The sequence below is a fragment of the Equus quagga genome, unplaced genomic scaffold (genome assembly GCF_021613505.1).
Source record: "Equus quagga isolate Etosha38 unplaced genomic scaffold, UCLA_HA_Equagga_1.0 146_RagTag, whole genome shotgun sequence".
NCBI classification, from domain to species: domain Eukaryota; kingdom Metazoa; phylum Chordata; class Mammalia; order Perissodactyla; family Equidae; genus Equus; species Equus quagga.
The window spans coordinates 8220560-8247199 of record NW_025796728.1 but is presented as its reverse complement, the minus strand read 5'-3'; the positions used below and the strand labels follow the sequence as shown (position 1 = coordinate 8247199).

General features: G+C 35.0%; 1 protein-coding gene across 1 annotated transcript in view; it reads left to right on the top strand.

The window, feature by feature from the left end:
- LOC124232964 (zinc transporter 9) overlaps positions 1–26640 on the top strand; it is a 92818-nt gene that overhangs the window by 25338 nt on the left and 40840 nt on the right. The window contains exons 3-7 of the mRNA XM_046649932.1: positions 2794–2856; positions 5558–5657; positions 7480–7572; positions 7945–8027; positions 24225–24283. Coding sequence (XP_046505888.1) covers positions 2794–2856; positions 5558–5657; positions 7480–7572; positions 7945–8027; positions 24225–24283 — 398 coding nt within the window. The remainder of the gene's footprint in view (positions 1–2793; positions 2857–5557; positions 5658–7479; positions 7573–7944; positions 8028–24224; positions 24284–26640) is intronic.

The following is a 26640-nucleotide window of genomic DNA, read 5'->3' as shown; positions in this document are numbered from 1 at the left end:
TTCCAGACCAGCATGGGGGATGGGACGGGAGAAGGATATAGAAAACTACCAATCTAGCAGATGGCAGGAAAGGTAAAGTAAAAATGAAAGAAAAGAAGAAAGGTAAAGCGAAAACTGACCATAACATGGCAGAAGTCCAAATGTGCCACTAATCAAGTAGTCAGTCAGGTTTCATGGTGTGGCATATCATTTAAATACACTCATATTCTAAATATGTGGAAACAGTTAATTTCTATTTCATTACATGTTTTCAGAGACGTGTTCTGGATCCTCTACTATCTCATCTGCTCAAGGACTTTGTTCTTGTGATTATCCTCTTAATCTACTATACTAAAAGTTTCTCCCTCTTCATCATTCTGATCTCTACTTATGATACAATCAATCTTTCTTTGATTCCCTTCTCCTTTCTAGCTCCTGCTGAAAGTCCAAATATTGCTTTCACTTCCTTGTCTCCCGTTCTCACCTCAACCTATAGCCTCCATCCCCACTCTTCCCTTTGAAACTGCCATTGTCAAACGGTTACCAGGGATCTCCATTTTCCACTGCTATCCTTTCCCCCTCCATGAAAAACTCACAAATATCTACTCATAAATCAAATTTTTTTTAAACATAAAGGCAATATAGGAAAGTGGTTAAGAGCATAGACTAATCAAAATGACTTGGGTTACAATTCTGACTGTGCCTCCATGTTTAAAATACTAACTGTCTGACTTTGAGGGGAAGTTACAAAATTTCTCTGTGCCTCAGTTTCTTCATCTGTAAGTTGAAGGTAATAATGGTACTTGCCTCAAAGCAGTTTTATGAGCATTAAATGAAATAGTGCACATAGTACAGTACATGGCACATGGTAAGTGCTTAGTAAATGTTAGCTGTTATTAATAAACTCTGAAATGTTATTTTATTATTTAATGAGAATATAAATAAAATGGATAATGTTTTAAGGGTAAGATTTTTATTACAAAATAGTTGATACATATAAGAGAATACATACCATATATATGTAAGTTAGAAAACATAGTAAAATCAACACCTGGGAATTTAGCACCCAACCTGAGAACGTTACATTCTTGATCACATTCTCCTTCTACATCCCCTTTCATTCTGTGTATCTCTCTGACTAGCCTGAATTTTGTGTTTCAGTCTCTCAATGTAAAAAAAAAAAAAAAAAAAAGGAATAGATTTAGACATTTGTATATATCCCTGATTGTTTAGTTTGGCTTGTTTTTGTATTTTATTGTTATAACTTATTGTATGTATTCTTTTGTGATTTACTTTTTTCATTAAATTTTGTTGCTAAGATTTATCCTAATGGTATATGTGTCTAGTCCATTAATTTTCATGGAGATAATTATAGCACATCATTTTTAGGTCTGTTTTGTGAATTAAATGCGTTGATACATGTAAAGTGCTTAGACCAGTGCTTGGCCCATAGTAAGGGCTCAAAGAAAGATAGCCATTATCATGTTTATTATTGTTCACTGCTGTATTAAATGTTGTTGTATGAATATAACATTGTTTATGTATCTGTTCTCATGCTTATGGATATTTGGTTTGTTTCCAATTTGAAACAACAGAACACGGTGCTGCTCTGAACATTCATGTAGCTCTCTCATTGTACCCTTGTGCAAGTTTCTATAAGCCAAGTATATTGACCTGGAAGTAGAATTGCTAGGTCATAGGTTATGCCTATGTTCAACTCTATTGGTTAATCCCAACTTGTTTACCAAGGTAATTGTGCCTGTTTATATTTCCACTAGCATTGTGAAAGTCCCCATTGCTCCATACCTTTGCCAACATTAGATATTGTCATACTTTTTCATTCTTCCTAATCTGATGGTTGTAAAATGGCATCTTGTGGTTTCATTTGGATTCTGTTAATAATAAGGTAATCATCTATTCATATTTTAGTTGGCTATTTGTATTTCCTTTCCTGTACAAGTTTGTTCTTCGGCCCTTCTTTTAATGGGTTGTCTTTTTCGTATTGATCTGGAGGAATTCTTAAATATTCTTGATACTTCTCTTTTGTTGATTATTTGTTGAAAATATTTTCTCCCAGTTTGAGGCTTCTCTTTGCTTTCTTTTATAGGATCTTTTGATATACAGATGTTCTGAATTTTAATTGAGCAGAATATATCTGGTTTTCCTTGTTTAAGAAATCTGTCTCTCCCATAAAAATGTTCTGTATTGTTGTCTGTTAGACATGTAAATGCCTTAACATTTAAGTCATTAATCTACCTGAAATTTTTTGTTTATGGTGTGAGGTAGATTCCAATTTCCTTTTATTTAATTTCTTTTTGAGGCAGAGGGAGTTGTGGAGTTGTTCCATTAACCATTTAGTAGTCATCCTTTCTTCATTGAATAGTATCTCTGGAATAGTTTTGATAGAAGAATCAACAGCGTGTGTCCTTGTTTTGTTTCTTATTTTAAAGGAATGCATCTAAATTTTCACCATTGAATACAGTGTTTGTTATAGGTTTGTTTTACCCTTAAGGAAATTCGTTTTTGTCCTTATTTTCTAAAAAGGTTGAAACTTGCATGGGTGTTGAGTTTTATTAAATGCTTTTCCTTTAGCTCCCAATATGATTCTATAGTTTTTCTCCTTCAATTTGTTAGAGGAGAATTAATAGCTTTTCTAATGTTTAACCACTCTTACATTCCTAGGGTAAATCCAGCTTGGTCTATTTTGTATCGTATTTTTTATACATTGCCAGTTTGTTAGCTAATATTAATTAAGTTTATGGGGTTGTATGAAAGCAACTATTTAATGTAACTTTTTTAAAATAAATTTTACAGCTGAAAATATAGGTGCAGAACTCAAAGCTCCACTTATTAAGCAAGAACCTCTCCAAGTAAGAGGTAAATATATTTTATTCTATTTTTTATTATATTGGTGTTTTGAATTAAATATATAAAATTAGTTTATATAGAGCTCTTTATAGTTATGTTATTCTAAGGGTATAGTTCATCTTTAATTTTCTTTAAATATATTGACCATAAGATTTATTCTTACGATTTATTCTTAAGGAGGATAAATACTATGCTGAAGTTTACTTTGCATTTTGGTCATAATTGTTTTTTCAAAAGCCCAAAGAAAGGAGTAATGACAAATAAAAATCATCAATTGCTTGATCATTTTAAGAAAAGTAATATGACTAAAGAACAAGAAATCAACATCTTTGAGCTACAGCTTGTTCAGATCCAGATAGATTTTGGCCATTCTTGTTTGACTTTCTTTTCTGGGAGTAACTGAGTGATGAAGGAATTCTTGTTTGCAGCTCTGCTGTTTATAATGAACTATGGCTCCCATCTCCAAAGCAGCATGTTTCATGGAAGCAGTAACTCGATGATTAGAAGCACTGTGGCTTTGGTGTCAGATAAAACTGTGTTCAATTTGTGGCTCCAGCAGATACTACCTTTATGACCTTGGGCTATTTACTTGACTTCTCTGAACCATAATTTTCTTTCTTATAAGATGGTGCTAAAAATGGGACTTTTCTAGGACAACTTTGAAGATGATACATGGTGTACATGTCAGTGTACAGTCACAATGAAGCATAATTAGTGCGGTGATAGCAGTCATCATCATCAATAATCTGGACCAGGGCTGGCCAACAGGGATTTCTAACTACTTTGAAGAAATTTTTAAAAAGTACTTTATTAAAAAAACTGATCTTTTAAAAGAGAGATGTAATTTTCCTCTGTGCTCCTGAGGAGTTCATCTGGATTTTGAGTTTTAGTATTATTGGAGTAAGGCAGTTTAGAGATTTGAAACTCATGCAAAAAGAAACCTTAACTTCCTTGTATACTTTTTTCCAAATAAGCTTTTGATTTTTACATTGAACTTTATTTTTGAAATGTTCTAATTAAGTATTATTTGTGCATTTGATTTTAATAATGTTATTTTAAGAGTCGTTTTACCTACTGTAGTGATGGATAGTTTTAGTGTTTTTTTTTTAATTGAGGTATAACTGACATACAACTTTATATTAGTTCAGGTGTACAACATAATGATTTGATATTTGTATATATTTCAGAATGATCACCACGAGTCTAATTAACATCTGTCACCATACATAGTTACAGAAATTTTTTTCTTATGAGAGCTTTTTAGATCACTTTCTTAGTAACTGAAATATGCAATACAGTATCATTAACGATAGTCACCATAACGTTACATCTCCATGACTTATTTATTTTATAACTGCAAGTTTGTACCTTTTGACTTCCTTCAGACATTTTGTCCACCCTCCCACCCCTGCCTCTGGCAACCACCAATCTGTTCTCTGTATCTATGAGCTTGTTTTGGTTTTTGAAGGATTTTTAGTCTTAATTTGCTCATTTTCAACTTGAACTTGCTTAATTTTCAACTTGAAAGTAGAACAGAAAATTCATAAATTAATATATATGAGAATAGAATATGAAAGTGACTAGGTGACAGGTTGAAACGGAACACATGAGTTTCTATTGTTTTGCTCTTGCTCTTCAGATATTTACTTATGTTGTTTATCTATATCATGTAACCAAAAGTCTCAATTTATAAACATAGACCCATGTTGAGTGTAGTTTTTAATTCATAGACTATAATTAATGCCAACTTGATATTTTGTTATTGATGTCTTTGGCCTTTTTATGAACAGTTTGATACTTGATAATAGGCAAATAATTTAGTAGAAGGTGATATTTTACCTATAATCATCTGTAATAAACTTCCTATAATTTTTAACTGTTAAAAATATTCCTTTTGTTTACCTTACCTTTGTTACATTATGTGAAATAGTCCAATGGCTTTCAAACTTTTTTGATTCAACCCACATAAAAAATATTACTTAATGACTTAGTATATATATAAATTATTATATGTAACTGGAACAGAAGTTTTCACAGAAATTACCTACAGTTACGTGTCGCATAATGACAGGGATTTGTTATGAGAAATGCACATTGTTGGGCAGTTTTGTCATTGTGCGAACATCATAGAGTGTACTTACACAAACCTAGATTGTGTATACAAGCCTACATATCTAGGCTATATGATGCTAATCTCACGGGACAATCATTGTATATGCGGTCCCTCATTCACTGAAACATTGTTATGTGGCACATGACTGTATTCTTAATTATTTGTGCGGTATTCTTTAATTGCTTTCTATTTTCATTTTTTTATAAAATGTTGGTTTCCCCACAGTCTGAAAAACACTGAACTAGCCTGTAACTTTTAATTGAAACCTCAGTTCCTTTTCATTTAGACCCTAAGCAATTTGGATTGTATTAGTACAATTTAAACTGACCAGTAATAACTATACAAGGTGTACATTAGACAAAGGAATGGCATTTTGACATCAGATACAGATGAACTATGTTGATAAAACCTAGATGACTAGAAATGTAATTCCATCCTGTTCTGCACTTGAAGAATTTTTTTTCTGTTGCCATTCAGTGGGTCAGGAAAAAGATCAATATTCTATGGAACTCATTAGCGACTCTCAGCATATGTTCATTTTTAAATGTGACTTTCAATGTACATATTTATTATGTTTCCCTATATTTTTGATTTTAGTCAAAGCAGTCCTTAAGAAGAGGGAGTATGGACCAAAGTATACTCAAAATAATTTCATTACTGGAGTCAGAGCAATAAATGAGTTCTGCCTTAAATCCAGGTACAGTGATTTAAAAAAATGTGGTAGGTTCCTCTATTTAACCTAAATAACCATTTATTTCTTAGAATGTGTTACCTGCTACCATCCATGTGGAAACTTTCCCATGGCTCATTCCTAAACTGAAGAAATATTTTTATTCAGTTAAGAAAATGTTAAAAATGTTAACTTAATAAACTGAATTCTACCCCAGCACGAGCAATTTCAGTCTTTCTGGGCTTCTTAAATTAAAAAAGGCAAGTACTTCAAAATCTCTATCACAGAAGACCTTATGTGTTTTATTGTTATGTTAATATATGGCATACTTATTAATAAAATTATTTTCATATTTGTTGTATTTGACTTTTTAAAGTTTTGTTGCTTTTTCGGCCAGCAGAATTGAGCACATAATTAGCTGGTTGTATTTATGTTCACGTTCCAACTGCGGTTTCTGTTGAGTATAAATTATTTTTACTTCTGTTTTTTGTTACTAATTTTCTTGTAATAGTAGAGATTTATTGAGATTATGTTTGTCACAAATTAAAAATTTTCCCCCTCCTTTGCATGTTTACCTACAAAAGCCCTAATTATATGGAAGATTTGTTGGCTTTTTAGAGAGATCACATGATCTAGCATTCCTTTCCTTCTCCCTCGTAGTCACATCCTCTATGGTATAATATCAAGAAATAAGGATTCCTGTAATCTGTTTTATAACTTTCGTAACTATTAAAACAACAATCAGTTGTAATGATGTAAAAATATGTTCTGTTTCACAAAAAAGTATTTCATTTAGTTTTTCACAAAAATTTTGTGAATTAAGTGGGTTAGGTATTGCTGTCTCCACATTATAGGCCAGGAAACATAATAAAGAAGTTAGTGATGACACAGCTCATTTAGTGAGTCAGTGACAGAGAAGAAACTAGCATACATATCTTTTGATACTGTGTCCAAAGTTTTTTTTTTTTTAGATTTTATTTTTTTTCCTTTTTCTCCCCAAAGCCTCCCGGTACATAGTTGTATATTCTTCGTTGTAGGTCCTTCTAGTTGTGGCATGTGGGATGCTGCCTCAGCGTGGTTTGATAAGCAGTGCCATGTCCGCACCCAGGATTCGCACTGACAAAACACTGGGCCGCCTGCAGTGGAGCGTGCAAACTTAACCACTCGGCCACTGGGCCAGCCCCATGTCCAAACTTTTTAACTAATGTGATAGTTGGTTGTTGATTTTTTTTTAACTCTGGATTTTTATTTATAGGTCTTTTTATTGCCATTACAAAATTTCCTTAGGGAGATGAATGATCAGATATAGAAAGACTGTTTAGCAATGACTTGATAAATATATATAAACCTTTCAGAATTTAGAGGAAGAAAAATTATTAGCATGGAATTGACGTATACTCTATGACTTGATACCTTTCAATGGTATTACCATTTACTATTAATCTGGATGTAAACAAATATGACTTAAACTTTTAAATTTAAATTCCTAAATAGAGGAATGATACTCTGATCCATGTTCTTTCTACTTTTCTCTTTTTTTTCCCTACGTTACACATTGCAGTGGTATGTCCATAGCAGGTAAAATACAAGCACTGATGAACAAATTGAATCTCTACATATCATGTTATGGTATCTATACTGAGCATCAAGAATACAGTTTTCTTCACTGTCTCTAGACTAATTTTTGTGTACAAAATACAATCTTTAAACTGATCTTTAAAGACTATACCCATCTATAATCTTTTAAGATGAGGATCAATGTAGTTCCTTTCATCTGCCCTTAATAATTCTTTTAAGTACATAAACTATATAAACTTTGTCTGAATAAATTCAATGTTTCTTTCTTCAGTGATCTAGAACAACTTCGAAAAATCAGACGACGAAGTCCCCATGAAGATACCGAGTCCTTTACTGTATACTTGAGATCAGATGTGGAGGCAAAGTAAGAACATAGTTCTTTTAGAATAAAAGTAAAAGTCAAATTTGGGATTAATAAAAACACATTTTAGACAGATTCAGAATTCTTTAAATGACATTTTAAAAGCAGAACATTTTTATATTTGCAAATTTATCTGAGAGTTACTAGTATATACTAATTAAGTAAAAATATGTCATAATTTATAAGAAAATTTGCTGTTGAATTTACTGATTGTTTAGATTTAATTTAGAAAAGTTCCTTAAGTGCTTTATATTTTTCTTAAAAGACCTTATGCTTTCTTGTAAAATTCTCATATAGTTCATCTACATTTAAATATGGTTACAATAAAGTCATTAAAATTGCTCATTGTTTTGGTTGCCATGTGTGTATGCACAGGTCTTTGGAAGTTTGGGGAAGCCCTGAAGCTCTTGCCAGAGAGAAAAAGCTGCGGAAGGAAGCAGAAATAGAATACAGGGAAAGTAAGTATATTCAACTTAAAGCTGAGTCAATTGAAAAGTAGCTTGTAGGTAAGACCCGTGTCTGTAATAACTGTGCACTCCCTAGTGGTTGCACACCTCTTGGCTCTCGCTCTGTTGGTTCTAGCAAATATCAGTTTCCATTTTGGGATTCAATTATTTTATAAAAACAGTATCTATTTTTTGGTTTTCTCCTCTATAGCTTTTTAAAATGATGAGAGGAAGCAAAGCTAGTTTGTGGTTTCTATAAGACATATGAATATTAAAACATATGGTCTGATTTGAAGATTATACTTGTTCTAAAAATGATAGACTCTAGACAGTGCTTTTTATAGAAAAGTCTCTTAATTCAGCTACCACATTTCTACTTTAATTAATTCATTCAGCATATATTTATCAAGCGTACCAGAAGCTGTGCTTGGTGCTTGAGATTCAGATGCATATAAAACATAGGGAATTTAACAATCCAGTGATTTAGTGACAAAACTACTTTTATAGAATTAGGATTTAGGTTGATGTGAAGTATGTTTTAGATAATTCTTTTATTTATATATGTATATATTTATTAATGACAAAAGTGATGCACATTTGTGATTTAAAAAGGAATACAGAAATATAAAGAATAAAAAGTTTCATTTCCTTTGATACCCTCTCATTTTCTTTCTTAGAGATAACTGTTGTTGACAGTTTACTGTATATCCTTCCAGAATATTTTCAATGCATTTTCAAATTTATATCACACATTTTTCACTTAAACATAAATTGGATGACACTATACATATTGTTTTGCATCTTGCTCTTTACATTTGCCAGTGTAATAATAAACATCTTTTTAATGTCTATATATAGAAATCTACCTCTACCTCATTCTTTTTTTTAACAGCTGCATAGTATTCTATTGTATGGATGTAGCAAACTTTATGTTCTCCAATTTTTTACCATTTTAAGGCATAATCAATGAATGTCCTCATACTTTTTCTTTTTCTTTAACATGTAATGCTATTGTTATTCTCATTTATGGAGGATAAAATGTTAATAATAGAATTTCAGGGTGAAAAGACTTGGGCATTTAAAAATTTGATAGATCCTGAAGAATTATTCTCCAAAGGGAATATGGTACCAATTTATATTTACACTCAAGATGTATGAGGGTGGCTGTTTCTTCATATTCTTGACAGTGCTGGATATTAACAATGTTTTAGCTTTTTTGTGTATTTAATGGGCAACAGATGGTACCTCTAATCTAATTTTGAGTTTCTCTGATTACTGCTGAGGTTGGTTATTTTTTGATTTGTTTATTGGTTTTTGTTCTTTCATAATAATTTTTATATCCTTTACTCTTCTGTTAGATTGTTTGTCTTTTAAAATTGATTTTCACGAGTTTTTGGTGGATTTTAATACTTAGTTTTGTATGTTCTAAATATTTTCTAACATTCCTTCTTCAAATTTTGTTTCACCCCCTCCCTCCTTTTAGTAGGGAAATTTCAAACATTTAGAAATACAGAGGAAAGTATAATAACCTCTTAAGTACCTATCTCCCAGCTTTGCAGTTGTCAACATGGCCAACTTTGTTTCATCTGTATCCCCATCACTAACACTCACTCTGATGAATTACTTTGAAACCAGTCCTAAGTATTATATCATTCATCTGTAAATATTTCATATATATCTCTAATAGATCAGAAGTTTGTTTTTGTTAGTTCATGTGATAGTGATGCTTGAACTGTTTTGGAAAAGTTCGCTATCCACTGCCTTCAGTAGCCTGTCAGTCTTAATATCCTCTCATTTGCCCCTTGAGTAAAGGTCTAGGATGTTCTTGTATAGCTTTAATTCTGGTAAAGAAAGTGAGTGACCTTCTGCTGAGGATTCCTTTTCTTGACAAAATTGAAAACATTATGTTCTTCTCTAGCTAATCTAGTCGGGAGGAATAAGGAACATATTTGAGATTCTTGTAGGCCTGAAATATATAATATTAAGTTATCTACATATTGAATAAGTGTAGATTTCTTTGCAAAATCCAAGTCCTTTAATTCATTGGTTTTTCATTTTGAAAAGTATGAGGGAGAGTCAGTGAATCCTAGTATCTAAGGGGTTTTGGCCCCTCAGAAGAAGCAAACACTTGTTGACTGTCTTTATGTCTGCTGATCTGCTGAAGACAGCTGCACTTAAATCCACAAGAGTGAATATTTACTTTCATTGAAAGAAATACATATTGTGGTCAGGGAGCCCTGGAATTTTGGTATCACTATTCAGTTAATGGCTTCCATTGGGTTTCTTTATAGGTTATACAGGTGTTAATATAGGATAACAATCAAATAGTGTCCCAATAGGGCATATTCCATTGGAGAATTAGATACTTGCACTTGGTTGTATTCTGTTACTTTAGGGAACTGATATGGTAATGTGTCAGGATAAAGTAGAGATAGAGGTGCTAGTATCTACAAAAAATGTACACATATTTTGGGGCCAGCCCCATGGCCGAGTGGTTAAGTTTGCGCTCTCTGCTTCGGCGCCCAGGGATTTGCCAGTTCAAATCTTGGGCGCAGACATAGCACCGCTCATCAAGCCACGCTGAGGCAGCATCCCACATGCCATAGTTAGAAGGACCCACAACTAAAAATACACAACTATGTACTGGGGGGCTTTAGGGAGAAAAAGAAAAAAATTTTTTTAATCTTAAAAAAAAAAAAGTACACATTTTTCTTTGACAGTCAGGCTTACTTTATTTTTATCTGTAAATTGACTAACATATATGACTGAGCATCTTTAGGATTCCCAGAAGTGTGTCATTGCTATGATTCCCTTTTTCAGTTTGACAGGGCCTTCTTTTTCCTAGGGTCCATATTCCTTATAATAATGACATTGATTTTTATCAGTATTAAAAAGGGGGTAGACTTGGTTAGTGTTGGAGGAGTTAATAAATTTTGGCTTGTATGGCTGTTGAAAACCCTTAGTTTCTTCTCGTCTAATTTTAATGGCATAAGTTTCTTCCTTTCCTTTGATCTTCTCTTGTGGTTGCTGACAGTGCTCTGCAGTTTGTTTGAATTCTTCCAAAATGAACTAACTGCTAGTGCATTCTAATACTTATCATTGTAACTATTTTTGTTTTAAGGCTCTTTGCCAAAGAGGGCTTAAAGGGTCTTTTGGCATTGTGCCTCAGGGTCAATGTTCAAATATTGTTCATTTTTAGCAAGTCTAATTCAAAAATTACCTATCGATTCTATGTTTTTTTGTTTATAGTTTTAGAGCATAGTCTTATCAATTTTAATAGGAGGAGGCTTTCTGGATAGCTTATAACAACCTATACCCTTGGCTTTTTTTAAACTTTTCTTGGTGCTGTGGAATGTATCTTCAATAGCCAGGATTGGCAAACCATCGCCGGCGAAGCAAATCTGACCTGCTGCCTGATTTTGTATAGTCTGTGAGCCCAGAATGATTTTTATATTTTTAGTGATTAACAAAAAAATCAAAAGAAGAATATTTCATGACAAATGAAAATTACATGGAATTTACATTTCTGAGCCCGTAAATAGAATTTTATGGGAACGCCACAATGCTCATTTATTTACATATTGTCTGTGGCTGCCTTTGCACTACCAACAGCAGAGTTGAGTAGTCCCAACAGTGACCGTATATGACACTCCTTTTGCTTTGCACAACTGATCAGTGCACTACAAATTGCAGTAACACATTTATAGTTCATTAGTATTTTGAGTTCTGTGGGTATCACTGTACATGACATTTTGTTTTTTAATAACACTGCATACTTGTCAAAATAAGAGAAAAGTGGTTGTCTTGTATCATGCTTTCAAGGCATTGTTGAGTGTGGATTATTTGTTACTGAATTAGACAGTGGAGCACTGTGATTATTATGCAGTGGTGTAAGAGTCAAAAAAAGAATACAATTAACACTGAGATTATCAGACAAATCACTTTTCACAGTATTCCTTACTGACTTGAAAGTAATGGTCAGAAAAACTAGAAAATTTAAAATGGAATATCATCACAGCAGGATTTTTCACAAATAGAAAAAATGAAAAGTTGCAGTTTCTGAGTTGCTCATTTGTTAGCCAAGCAAGGAAAGCTTTTTAAATTAAATTAAATAGAGCAGCTAGAGAAATGTGTCCAGGTCTAGCAGTCTTTAGGCAATAATAGTTGCTCAAAGAGTTGAGGACTTTGGGAGCAACATTGATACTCAATTAAAAAACACTGCAGATGATTTTGAGAGGTTTTCTTTGGCTCTTGATAAGTTGACAGACGCTACTGAAACTACTCCATCATTGTTTATTTGAGGAGTCAATGCTGAATTTGAAGCAACTGAACAGTTAGCCTTTATGAATAGTCTGTGTGAAACAATTACAGGCAAAGAGTATTTTCAAAGAATATGTGAAAATACTAATTCAGTAAATCTGAATGAAGTGGAATCCACTAAGATGTGTTAAGCTGCTGGTGGTAAAAATATGTGTGGTGCAGAAAAAAGCTTAGTTGGGCAAACTTACAAAGCTTGTAAAAATGTAAGATGTTTAAAGCCTATTCATCAGTTGATAGTTGGTGTAAAATACTTGTCGTCAGCAGGTACTTTGGGAAAATACTTAACCTCTCATTTGTAATTGAACCAGTAGCATCAACAGTGAATTTCATTCACTCTTGTGGACTTAACCATTATCACTGTTCTCTGAATTTTTTGTCAGAAATAAAAGCTGATTATCCTCATTTGCCCTACTATATGGCAGTTCAATGGCTTAGCAGTTTTACTGCAGTGTTTTGAGCTCAGGGATAAGATTGAAATTTTTCTGATTAAGAAGACATACTCCTCAACCACTATTATCAAACACTGAATGGTTTTGAAAATTAGCTTTTCCTGCACACCAGATAATGTTTCCTAGTGCTTTCAGTGTAAGATTACAAGGCAAAACTGCTTAAATACAAAACTTACTCTACAGTAATTTTGACAGTAGCTAGCATTGTTTGAATTACAAGTAACGTCAATCTACTTTTATATACTTCCCATGCTGTTAAAAATTAAAACAGAAGAAATTTGCAGCAAATATGTTTTCTAGGCCCAACCTTCAGTTCCAGGAGTGTTTTTCAGACCTTGATGTAAGTACGGAGGAAATTCCCATATTCCAAAATCCATTGAGCTGTGCATTTGAGGAGCTTCCACCTAACCTTCACTTGGAAGTGATAAAAACAGTCTGTTGATGTGCTGAAAGGCAAATATGAGAGAGTTTAATAGAATTCTATAAATGCTTTCTAAGCAGTGAGTATGGTGATTTAAAAGCATATGCTCTGGGAGTGATGGCAGCGAGAGCTCACCCGGGACTCTCTCCCCTCCAAAGTACAACCAAAAAGAGCAACAGCTTTCCAACCAAAAAAACAATCCTAATAACAGAAATCTTCGGAGACCCACAGCAGCCAAACAACGGAAGGCAGAGAGGCTGCGGCCGGCCTTGGAGGAGCTGGAGGTGGGTAGGAGAGAACTTCGCTCCCTCCCCTAGAGACTGGGATCGCTGCCGGGGGGGGGGGGGGCGGAAAGGAGCTGGGGAGGAGCTGCACATCGGGGGATCGTCCAGGACTCCCACCGCCTGTGGAAACCCTCTGACAGGGGAAAGCTTTCACGTGGGGGAGCCCCAGCAAGCCAGGGCCCTGGGAGACCAGAAAGTAAGAGCTGATCCAATACCCCTTGGTGTGAGTGAAAGTGCCCCTCCTTGCGCAACCCACGCTGGGCGCCGCCATCTTGGCTGAAGGCGCAGGGCTCAGAAAACAAGCCTCTTGACCCGCATCTAGTGGCGACAGGCTGTAATTTCAGCCGAATAACAGCATCATGTGCAAAAACCGCTCCTCTGCCATCCAGCAATTTATAAAAGCTCCGGTCCAAAAGGAAAACAATAAAAATACAGAAGTAGGTCCTGAGGGCTTGGAAATGGGTAAACTAAGTGAAGAGGAGTTCAGAATAGCTATCCTCAAAATATTCAGTGAGGTGTAAAGGGAAATATAGAGAAACAAGTCAACGAGTTCTGGAGTTACTTCACAAAAGAGATTGAAATTATAAAGAAGAATCAATTAGAAATACTAAAGATGAAAAATACAATGGATCAGATAAAACAGAATACGGATTCCCTGAATGCCTGTGTGCACACCATAGAGGAGCAAATTAGCATAATCGAAGATAGACAGGCTGAATGGCTCCAGACAGAGGAACAGAGAGAACTAAGAATTAAAAAAACTGAAGAAAATCTCAGAGAAATAGCTGACTCAATGAGAAAATGCAACTTAAGAATCATCGGAATTCCTGAGGGCATGGAAAAGGAAAATGAAGCAGAAAGTGTGTTCAACGAAATAATAGAAGAGAACTTCTCAAATCTAGGGATTGAGAGAGAAATGTATGTGGAGGAAGTTTTCAGATCTCCTAGATTTGTCAATGTAAAAAGACCTACTGCAAGGCACATAGTAGTAAAAATGGCAAAAATGAAGGACAAAGAAAGAATAATCAGGGCAGCAAGGCAGAAGAAAATAACCTACAAAGGAACCCCCATCAGACTTTCAGCGGATCTCTCTACAGAAACCTTACAAGCTAGGAGAGATTGGAGTCACATATTCAAAACTTTAAAGGATAAAAATCTTCAGCCAAGAATACTCTATCCAGCAAAAATATCCTTCAGATATGAGGGAGAAATTAAATCTTTTCCAGACAATCAAAAGCTCAGGACTTCGTAGTCACACGACTCCACTACAAGATATCCTCAAGAAGGTTCTCATACCTGAAAAAAGAAAAAAAGGGAATAAAGGGTCACAAAACACAGAGTAGGGAGACAGATAGAATCTGAACAGGATAGCAAATTTTCAATTATAGCATTAGGATAAAGGGAAGGAAATCACAAAAGCAAAGACAATCTTATCACTCTAACCACAAACTCACAACACAAGTTGGAATAAGAGATGAAAATAATTTAGGAGGGGAAGAGGAAAGGGACTGAAACAATCTAGGTTAAGGAAGTAAGAGACCACCAGAAAATGGACTATGTTATACACGAGATTCTGAATACAAACTTCAGGGTAGCCACTAAACTGAAAAACAGAACAGAAACATAAAACATAAATAAGGAAAAATCTAAGAAACCCAGCCTAAGAAACTGCAGAAGTCAATGGGTAGGCTAAAACACACAGGACGAGAAACAAAGGAAACACAGGAAAACCGGAAAATGAGCAACAGAATGACAGCATTAAGCTCTCATGCATCAATCCTCACCCTCAATGTAAACGGATTGAACTCTCCAATAAAAAGACACAGAGTGGCAAAATTAAAGAACAAGATCCAACAACTTGTTGCCTCCAGGAAACACACCTTACCTCCAAGGACAAACACAGGCTAAGAGTGAAAGGATGGGAGACAATACTCCAAGCTAATAGCAAACAAAAGAAAGCAGGTGTCGCAATACTTATATCAGACAAAACAGACTTCAAGATAAGGCAGGTAAAGAGAGACACAGAGGGACAATATATAATGATCAAAGGAACAGTTCATCAAGAAGAAATAACACTTATAAATATCTATGCACCCAACACAGGAGCACCAAAGTTCATAAAGCAACGATTAACAAACCTGAAAGAAGATATCAAAAATAACGCAATAATAGTAGGGGACCTCAACACCCCACTCATATCAATGGACAGATCATCCAGACAGAAAATCAACAAAGAAACAGTGGAGCTAAACGAAAAGCTAGAACAGTTGGACTTAATAGACATATATAGAACACTTCATCCAAAAACAGCAGAATACATGTTCTTCTCAAGCGCGCATGGAACATTCTCAAGGATAGACCATATGTTGGGAAACAAGGCAAGCCTCTACAAATTTAAAAAAATTGAAATAATAACAAGCATCTTCTCCAATCATAATGCTGTAAAGCTAGAAAATAATTACAAGAAAAAAGCTGAGAAAGGCACGAGGATGTGGAGACTAAACAATACGCTATTGAACAAGCAATGGATCATTGAAGAAATTAAGGAAGAAATCAAAAAATACCTGGAGGCAAATGAAAATGATAACATGCCATACCAACTCATATGGGATGCAGCAAAAGCTGTATTAAGAGGAAAATTCATCGCAATTCAGGCACATCTTGACAAACAAGAAAAATCCCAAATCAGCAATCTTAAAGTACACCTAGTTGAATTAGAGAAAGAAGAACAAATAAAGCCCAAAGACAGCAGAAGGAGAGAAATAATAAAAATCAGAGCAGAAATAAATGCTATTGAAACAAAAAAGGCAGTAGAAAGGATCAATGAAACAAAGAGCTGGTTCTTTGAGAAGATAAATAAAATTGACAAACCCCTAGCCAGACTTACAAAGAAAAAAAAGAGAGAAAGCTCAAATAAACAAAATCAGAAATGAAAGAGGAGAAATAACAACAGACTCCGCAGAAATACAACGGATTATAAGAGAATACTATGAAAAACTATGTGACAGCAAAATGGATAACCGAGAGGAAATGGATAAATTCTTGGACTCCTACAATCTCCCAAAGCTCACTCAAGAAGAAGCAGACAATTTGAACAGACCAATCACAAGGAAAGAGATTGAAACAGCCATCAAAAGCATCCTAAAGAATAAAACCCCAGGACCAGATGGCTTTCCTGGGGAATTCTACCAAACTTTCAGAGAGGATTTAATACACATCCTTTTCAAGCTATTACAAAAAATTAGGGAGGATGGAACACTTCCTAACACATTCTATGAGGCCAACATCATGCTGATACCAAAACCTGACAAGGACAGCACGAAAAAGAACTACAGGCCAATATCACTGATGAACATAGATGCAAAAATTCTCAACAAAATTTTGGCAACCCGAATACAGCAATTCATCAAAAGGATCATACGTCATGATCAAGTGGGATTCATACCAGGGACACAGGGATGGTTTAACATCCGCAAATCAATCAACGTGATACACCACATCAACAAACTCAGGAATAAAAACCACATGATCCTCTCAACAGATGCAGAGAAAGCATTTGACAAGATCCAACAGCCATTTATGATAAAAAAAAAAAAAAAAACTCTGAACAGAATGGGGATAGAAGGGAACTACCTCAACATAATAAAGGCCATATATGACAAACCCACAGCCAACATCATTCTCAATGGGCAAAAACTGAGTGCCATCCCCCTGAGAACAGGAATGAGACAAGGATGCCCTCTATCACCACTCTTATTTAACATAGTTCTGAAGGTCCTGGCCGGAGCAATCAGGCAAGAAAAAGGAATAAAAGGAATCCAAATAGCGGGAGAAGAAGTGAAACTCTTGCTGTTTGCAGATGACATGGTCTTCTGTATAGAAAACCCCAAAGAATCCATTGGAAAACTTTTAGAAGTAATCAACAACTACAGCAAAGTTGTAGGGTACAAAATCAATTTACATAAATCAGTAGCATTTCTATACTCTAATAACAAACTAACAGAAAAAGAACTCAAGAACACAATACCATTCACAATCACAACAAAAAGAATAAAATACCTCGGCGTGAATTTAACTAAGGAAGTGAAAGACCTATACAATGAAAATTACAAGGCTTTTCTGAAAGAAATGGATGACAACATAAAGAGATGGAAAGACAATCCATGCACATGGATTGGAAGAATAAACATAGTTAGAATGTCCATTCTACCTAAAGCAATCCACAGATTCAACGCCATCCCAATCAGAATCCCAATGACGTTCTTTACAGAAATAGAACAAAGAATCCTAAAATTCATATGGGGCAACAAAAGACCCCAAATTGCTAAAGCAATCCTGAGAAAAAAGAACACAGCTGGAGGCATCACTATCCCTGACTTCAAAACATACTACAGAGCTACAGTAATCAAAACAGCATGGTACTGGTACAAAAACAGGTGCACAGATCAATGGAACAGAATTGAAAGCCCAGAAATAAAACCACACATCTATGGACAACTAATCTTCGACAAAGGAGCTGAGGGCACACAATGGAGAAAAGAAAGTCTTTTCAACAAATGGTGCTGGGAAAACTGTAAAGCCATGTGCAAAAGAATGAAAATTGACCATTCTTTTTCACCATTCACCAAAATAAACTCAAAATGGATCAAAGACCTAAAGCTGAGACCTGAAACCATAAGGCTTCCAGAAGAAAATGTAGGCAGTACACTCTTTGACCTCAGTATTAAAAGGATCTTTTCGGACACCATGTCTTCTCAGACAAGGGAAACAATAGAAAGAATAAACAAATGGGACTTCATCAGACTAAAGAGCTTCTTCAAGGCAAGGGAAAACAGGATTGAAACAAAAAAACAACCCACTAACTGGGAAAAAATATTTGCAAGTAATACATCAGACAAAGGCTTAATATCCATAATATATAAAGAACTCACACAACTCAACAACAAAAAATTAAACAACCCAATCAAAAAATGGGCAGGAGACATGAACAGACATTTCTCCAAAGAAAATATACTGATGGCCAATAGACACATGAAAAGATGTTCATCATCGCTGATCATCAGGGAAATGCAAATCAAAACTACACTAAGATATCACCTTACACCCATTAGAGTGACAAAAATAACTAAAACAAATAGTAACAAATGTTGGAGAGGTTGTGGAGAAAAAGGAACCCTCATACACTGCTGGTGGGAATGCAAACTGGTGCAGCCACTATGGAAAACAGTATGGAGCTTCCTCAAAAAATTAAAAATAGAACTACCATATGATCCAGCTTTTTCACTACTGGGTATCTATCCAAAGAGCTTGAAGTCAGCAATTCTAAAAGTCCTATGCACCCCAATGTTTATTGCAGCATTATTTACAATCGCCAAGATGTGGAAGCAACCTAAGTGCTCATCAGGAGATGATTGGATAAAGAAGATGTGGTATGTTTATACAATGGAATATTTCTCAGCCATAAAAAAGAACAAAATTGTCCCATTTGCAATAACATGGATGGACCTTGAGGGAATTATGTTAAGTGAAATAAGCCAGATAGAAAAGGACAATCTCTGTATGACTCCACTCATATGAGGAATTTAAATCTGTGGACAAAGAGAACAGATTAGTGGCTGCCAGGGGAAAGGGGGGGAGTAGGGGGTGGGCACAAAGCGTGAAGGGGTGCACCTACAACACGACTGACAGAGAATAATATACAACTGAAATTTCACAAGATTGTAACCTATCATTAACTCAAAAAAAATTTTTTAAAAAAAGCATATGCTCTGTATTGATACCAGTATTTGGCAGTACTTATCTGTAAGAAAAGAAATTTTCAATTAGGAAATATGTAAAATCTCATTACAGATCAACATTAACAGATGAACATCTGCAATTGTAGGGGAGGCAGAATATTGCCTTTACCTTCTTAGGGTCTTTGGCTGGGCCTGAGAATTGAATTGACATAAAATAGATTAACGTGAGAAAAACATACGGATTTATTTGATATAAGCTTTACGTGATATGGTAGCTCTTATAAGGAAATGAAGACTCACAGAAGTGGCAAACCTAGATGTTTTTATACTAGGTTGAACAAAGGGACAGCTGTGGAAGAGTAACTAAAATATATGGGAAGGAAGATAAGTTATTTTGACAAGGTCTCTCTGTACAGAATTTTCTCCACCTCAACTCCCCATCTCTGGTGATAAGAATGTTTCTTTCTCCCTGGTATAGAGGCTATCTTTTACATGAGATTTTTATCTCCAACTTTTAGGAAGAAAGGGGGGAGGTCAGAACATTCTTAAACCTGCTGTTTTTTAAGTGCCTTTAGATTAAAATAACCTTGTGCCAAAATAATTTGGGAGTGGCATATTCTGCCTCCCTTTGCAATCAGTTTTTTCCCCAGCTTTATTGATGTACACTTGACAGTAAATGTCATATATATTTAAGATGTACTCTTAGCATAATGTCTTCTAGTTCATCCATGTTGTTGCAGATGATAGAATTCTGCCACATTTTAGAATCACTTTTTTTTCCAGCTTTATTATGGTACAGTTGACAATAAACATTGTGTATATTTAAGGTGTACAGTGTGATGGTTCGATATAAATATAGTTGTGAAGTGATTATCACAAACTAATTAACACATCCATCACCTCACATAGTTACCTTTTTGTGTGTGTGGTGAAAACGCTTAAGAGCTACTCTCAGCAAATTTCAGGTATACGATATATTATTATTGACTATAGTCACTATGCTGTACATTAAATCCAAAGAACTTATTCATCATATAACTAAGTTTGTGCCCTTTGAGCAGCATCTCCCACCCTCTCCCCCCCAGTCCCTGGCAACCACCATTCTACTCTCTGCTCTGTGAGTTTGACTTTTTTAGATTCCACATGTAAATGAGATCATACAATATTTATCTTTCTGTGTCTGGCTTATTTCACTTAGCATAATGTCTTCTAGGTTCATCTGTGTTGTTGCAGATGGTAGAATTTCCTTCTTTTCTGTGACTGAATAATATTCCATTGTGTGTGTGTATATGTATATATATAACATTTACCCATTCATCAGTTGATGGACACTTAGTTTCCACATCTTAACTATTGTGAATAGTACTACCGTGAAGATAGGAGTGCAGATAATCTCTCTGAGATGCTGATTTCCTTTCCTTAGATATATACCCATAAGTGGAATTGCTGGATCATATGATAGTTCTATTTTTAATTTTTTGAGGAACCTTCACACTGTTTTCTATAGCACAATCATTTTTGATGATAGAGAACACTAACTTTGAATTTCAGTTAAGTGAAATGTTATTCCACCCTCAAAAAAGAATTCCATTGTTCTCATTAGTAAACCTGTACTATAAAGAATTGTACTCACATATTTTTATTATATTTTAAATTTTGTCAAAAAAATTGGAAATTTGTTTTCTCTTGTTACATAAGTACCTTCATAATATCCTTTATATTGCCTCTTGGCCTCCAAAGCATAAGATATTTGCTCCTTCGCCCAATATAGAAAGTTTGCCAACCCCGTCTAATGGTCTCATTAGGATTCCAGCCCATTTTGTTTTGAAGGAGTAGCCAGTAACCTAATAAGAGGATGTAAAACTGGAAGCCCTGGAGTACATATATTTAGGAGGATTCCGAATTCTTTAACTGTATTTCTAAATTCTGCACGGGACCGAGGCTTAAAGTTGACAATATTTCCTTCCCCTGATGATTTTGTGAAATTTCTGAGTGGAAATTGTGAGACAATTATGGTCAAAAGGGGTAGAGAGTTTGTTGAGAGTATGGGAGTTTGGTATTGAGAGAGAGCACTGGGATAGGAAGGAGATGAAGGAGGAGGGGAAGAGGGTGGAGAAGAGGTGCAAGGAAAGCAAGAGTGGGTGGTGCTCAAGTTGTCCCATTGTTGGCCAGCCAGCGGAAGTACCTCGAGTTGGCTTCTAAGTCCTTTTGTCATACCCTGGTAGTGTAACATCCTTGCTTTTAGGTACAATAAGATATTTTCAGTTTATCTTATATATTTCCTGCCCCAGATTGAGAATCTGCCATTTCTAAAAGGAGCCCCTTTTCCTTAGTGGGAAATAAAATTGAGGGACTGTACTCTGGGCATTAGGGGTACTCATTTTTAATAGGTTGACGTATTTTTAAGGTCTTTTCAGTGGGCGGAGCTAGGAAATAACTTCTTTTTTTCTTGTTAAGAGAGAAAATACATAAGTTATTCTGATAAACTCTCTAGGTTTTTTTCTTTGGGTTTTGTATCTTTGTTTTTCACTCTGAAAAATCTTAATTCCTAATTCATTAACATAACCAAAATAATTACATATTTCATTTATTCTTATGTGTGTATACATATAGAGAGAGAGAGTGTAGTGCAATTTCAGAATAATGTTATCAGTATTAATGCTCTCAGGGTGATTTAAGATTTCTTTGCTTTTCTTTTTATCTTTAGTGTATATCCCACTCAGTAGGTATAGTCAAATTTCTGTGTTTTAGAGTCACGTGAAATTTCTCTCTGTATGGATAGACCCTCAAACAGATATAAAATTAGGTTCATTGTTTCATTTTGCTTTCGATTTTTAGAAATAATTTTGATTAATTTTTATTTTATAATTTGTAAAACATTTACGTGATTCTAAAGTCAAATGTACTTCACAAAATACTCCAGAGAAATCTAGCTTCCATCTCTGTCCTCTCCACCCTAGTCTTTCCCTCTCTCATAGGTAAGCGTTTTAAAAATTAGTTTTGGAATTATTTTTTTCCATTAAAAAATACAGTAAAATATGGGCCGGCCCCATGGTCGATTGGTTAAGTTCACATGCTCCGCTTTGGTGGCTCAGGGTTTTGCTGGTTCAAATCCTGGGCTCGGACATGGCACCGCTCATCAAGCCATGCTGAAGTGGCGTCCCACAAGCCACAACTAGAAGAACCACAACTGAAAATACACAACTATGTACCAGGGGGCTTTGGGAGAAAGGGGAAAAACAAAATCTTTAAAAAAAAAAAGAAAGAAAAGAAAAGCTATTAAAAAAAAAAGTATGTACTGGTATTAACCCCCTACCTTTTCATAAATAAGGCATACTATGCATACTTTCCGTCCTTGCTTTTTTTGCTTGACAATGTGTCCTGGGGAGCATTCCATAACAGTAAAGGGAGACATTTCCTTGTCCTTCTTATACTCCAATTTTTTGGATACAACATGGTTTATTCAATCATTCCCCCATAGTCATTTCCAGTCTTTTGCTATTAAGATATCATGAAGAGCCTTATATATATGTCAAAGAAAATATTTAAAGTATAAAGTTTGAGAAAACAGTAATAGAGTAATATTTTTTCCTTTTTTTTTTTTTTGAGGAAGATTAGTCCTGAGCTAACGTCCGCTCCCAATCCTCTTCTTTTTGCTGAGGAAGATTGGCCCTGAGCTAACATCTGTGCCCATCTTCCTCTATTTTATATGTGGGACACCTGCCACATAAGCCATGTGTAGGTCCACACCCAGGATCTGAACCTGAGGCCGCCAAAGTGGAGCATGCACTTAAACACTGTGCCACTGGGCTGGCCCCTTTTCCTGTATTTTTCAACTTTGAGCTAAAAGTGAAGAATTCCTTCCTATATGAAGCTTAAATAACTCATATATTTTAGGTAATATTGAAAAGAGAATCTTATTAAACTGCTTTTATCTCACTGCAAATGCAGATTTCTCCCCCCTTCCCTTTTTTTATTGTGGTAAAAAAACTAACATAAAATTTATCATCTTACACATTTCAAGTGTACAATTCAGAAGTGTTAAGTATATTCACAATGCTATAAAACAGATCTCTAGAACTTTTTTGTCTTGAAAAATTGAAACTATACCCATAAACAATGACTCCCCTTTCCTGCTCTCTAACCTCTGGTAACCACCATTCTACTTCTGTTTCTGTGTATTTGACTGCTGTAGATACCTCATATAAACAGAATCATACAATATTTGTCTTTTTGACCAACATATTTCACTTAGCATAATGTCCTGAATGCTCATCCATGTGAGAGGATTTCCTTTTTAGGGCTGAATAATGTTCCGTTGTATGTATATTCCATGATTTGTTTATCCATTCATCCACCTATGAACAAATTTTGGTTGCTTCCACTTCTTGGCTATTGTAAATAGTGCTGCTATGAACATCGATGTGTAAATATCTCTTTTGAGACCCAGCTTTTAACTTTTTGGATATATACCCAGAAGTGAGATTGCTAGGTCATGTGGTAGTGTTTAATTTTTGAGGAATCTCCATATTGTTTTTCCATAGTGTTTGCCCCATTTTACAATCCCACCAACAAGCACAAGGTTTCCAATTTCTTTGCATCCTCCCTAGCACTTGTTATTTTCTGGGTTTTGGGGCAGAGTGGGGGTTTGTTTTTGTTTTTGTTTTTGTTTTTTTGATAGTAGCCATTCTCATGGGTATGAGGCGATACTTCCTGTGGTTTTGGTTTGCATCTCTCTGATCATTAGTGATCTGAGCATCTTTTCATGTGCTTGTTGCTCATGTATATCATCTTTAGAGAAAGATCTATTCAAGTCCTTGGCCTATCTTTTAGTCAGGTTGCAAATCCAAATTTCTTATAATAACCTGATTTTTTGCTGGTAGTTAGCATATTTAACATAGTCTTAAAGAGAATATATTGTGTTAATCTCTTTATCTAAAATGTGAATGACAAGAATATATATGAGCTAAATGTGTTTTGTAATTCTTTTCTTATAGGACTATTTAGAAACCAAAAAATATTAAGAGAATATAGAGACTTTCTGGGAAACACCAAGGTAAGGATATCTTTCTGGTAATGTTATGTGTGTATGTGTTGCACAGCGAAATCCTAGTATCAGTCTGTTGTGGAATTTTAGCATGTCAGTGATCCTAATCCAAAATTTTCTTGAACACATTGTAATTTACTGAATTACATTCTATTTGCTTCTAATTTTATTGAAATTTTAAAAATTGGGGCATAAGTTCTCTTTAAATTCATAACTTTATTATAAATCATAAGCATATAGATTAGATGAAGGAAAATACTTTATTTTCTTAGGTTTCTAAGATTTAGCTCTCTCATATATACTCTTAATTTCCTTTATCCTCTTTCCTTCGACTCTGACCCTGGTTAAACATTCAAACTGCCACTTCTCTGCTTGAACCAGAGAAGCTCAGCCCTCGGAGGAGACAATTACACAGCCATTTTGATTATTCTTTCTTTATTATATGAGTATACAAAATCAATGGACATTCAATATTATTTGACAGTCTTAGTAAACTTCCATGCTAGATTCGCTCTCCCAATCTGAGAGAGATATATCGCATACCTTTTCCTCTCTTCCCAAATTTCCTACAACCTCTCTTCTCTCTTCAGCTGATGACCTTGTTTCCATTTCATTGAAAAAATAGATGAAAATCTGGTAAAAGTACCTCATCTTTCCATTACCAGATTTGCTAACTTATTTACATGTGTGCCACAATACTCTTTTTTTTTCCTGCTAGAAAGAAATTAATATTGAGACCAGAATAGAAAGTTTGCCTTTACCGTCTCATCTCTTATTCTCCCCTGAATCTTCTCCAGTTGAACTTTCATCCCCACCACTCCACTGAAATAGCTCTTACCAGAGCCATCAACACTTCCAAGATACCAAGTAGTCGTGTCCAGAATCAGCTTTGCATTTAAACTTAGCTGAGGTGGATCTCCTATTAAGAAGTGCATCTCCTGTCTGGAGAAAAGGCTCTCATGCAAATTGTCTCTTTTCTTCTGAGTTACATTTGAGACATTGCTCCCTTCTTGTAAAATTTAGAAATTGGCTATGATGACAACTCTAATCATATCTTATTTAATTTTATTTCCCATTCATTATATTCAGAACCTTTTAATTTCCATTTCCCCTTTGAGCCCTGTATTTCTGGCACCCCAGTGCTGCACTGGAGGTATGAACTCTATTCAGTGGTAAAGCTTCCATATGTCTTACGAGGCAGCATTTTATTTCTGTGCCGTGACGGCTCCTGCCACTGCCTCTTGCTGTGGAATAACTTAGGCTGATGAGACCTGCCTCCTGGGAAGATTTATTCCTAGCCCTTATGTGAGTTTCACATGGAGGATCATACTCACCAGATTTTTGAATAGTAGCTGTCAACTTCTGAAATCTGTGTCACCAGAGGCCTTTTGAAGATTAGTACTTCTCAGCTTCGAAAGCTTCCATGTTTTAAATAGGATTTCTTTCTATTACACTCTTTTTTGTAGTAATAGTATAAAACTTGAGTATTTAATTTCCCTCTACTGTTCCCATATTCGTGTTAGGAACACTTGCTATCCTCCTGAAGGTGGTTGCTTTCCTTCTCTAAAACATGTGGCGCCAGTAATTTTAGCCGGAGTTAAATATCTTCTTTTACTTCTTTTTTCCTTTCTGACCCAGACATTTGTTTTTCTATTATATTCTTCTTTGTCTTATGGGAATTCCAATAGTGAGATATATGAATTTGCTATGTTCTGCATCTGGTTGTATTTTTAATTTTTTTGTGAGAAAGATTGGCCCTGAGCTAATATCTGTAGCTGATCTTCCTCTTTTTTTCTTGAGGAAGATTGTCGTTGAGCTAACATCTGTGCTAATTTTCCTCTATTTTATGTGGGATGCTGCCACAGCATGACTTGATGAGTCGTGCGTGCTAAGTCTGTGACCAGGATCCAGACCTTCAAACCTGGGGCTGCCATAGTGGAGTGCACAAACTTAACCTCTCGCCACCAACCCATGCATCTGTTTTTAAAGCAATCTATCATCAGAACAATATCTAGCCCTCTGATGTGTAATTTCTCATTATCCTTTAATACATTTCCCCTTTATTACGTTTCTACTTTCTTGTGCCTTGTGTTTCTACTTTTTTGTGCCTCCCTTAGAATCCTAATTTTGTGAATTTCTTGAGGTAGCCTTTCAGAGCATTAGAAGTATCTTCATCTCCACTTGCAATGATAGTATCACCTTGAAGTGACTAGTAGTGCTTTGAGTATTTTATGCTGATTTTCTGGGTAGTCTTCTCTGAAATCTTTCCAAATTTTCTATTTTTGTTCTAATGTTTTAAAAAACTTACTATGAAAAATTGCAAATATATACAAAAATAGAAAAAATAGATGTTTTATCTACTCCTC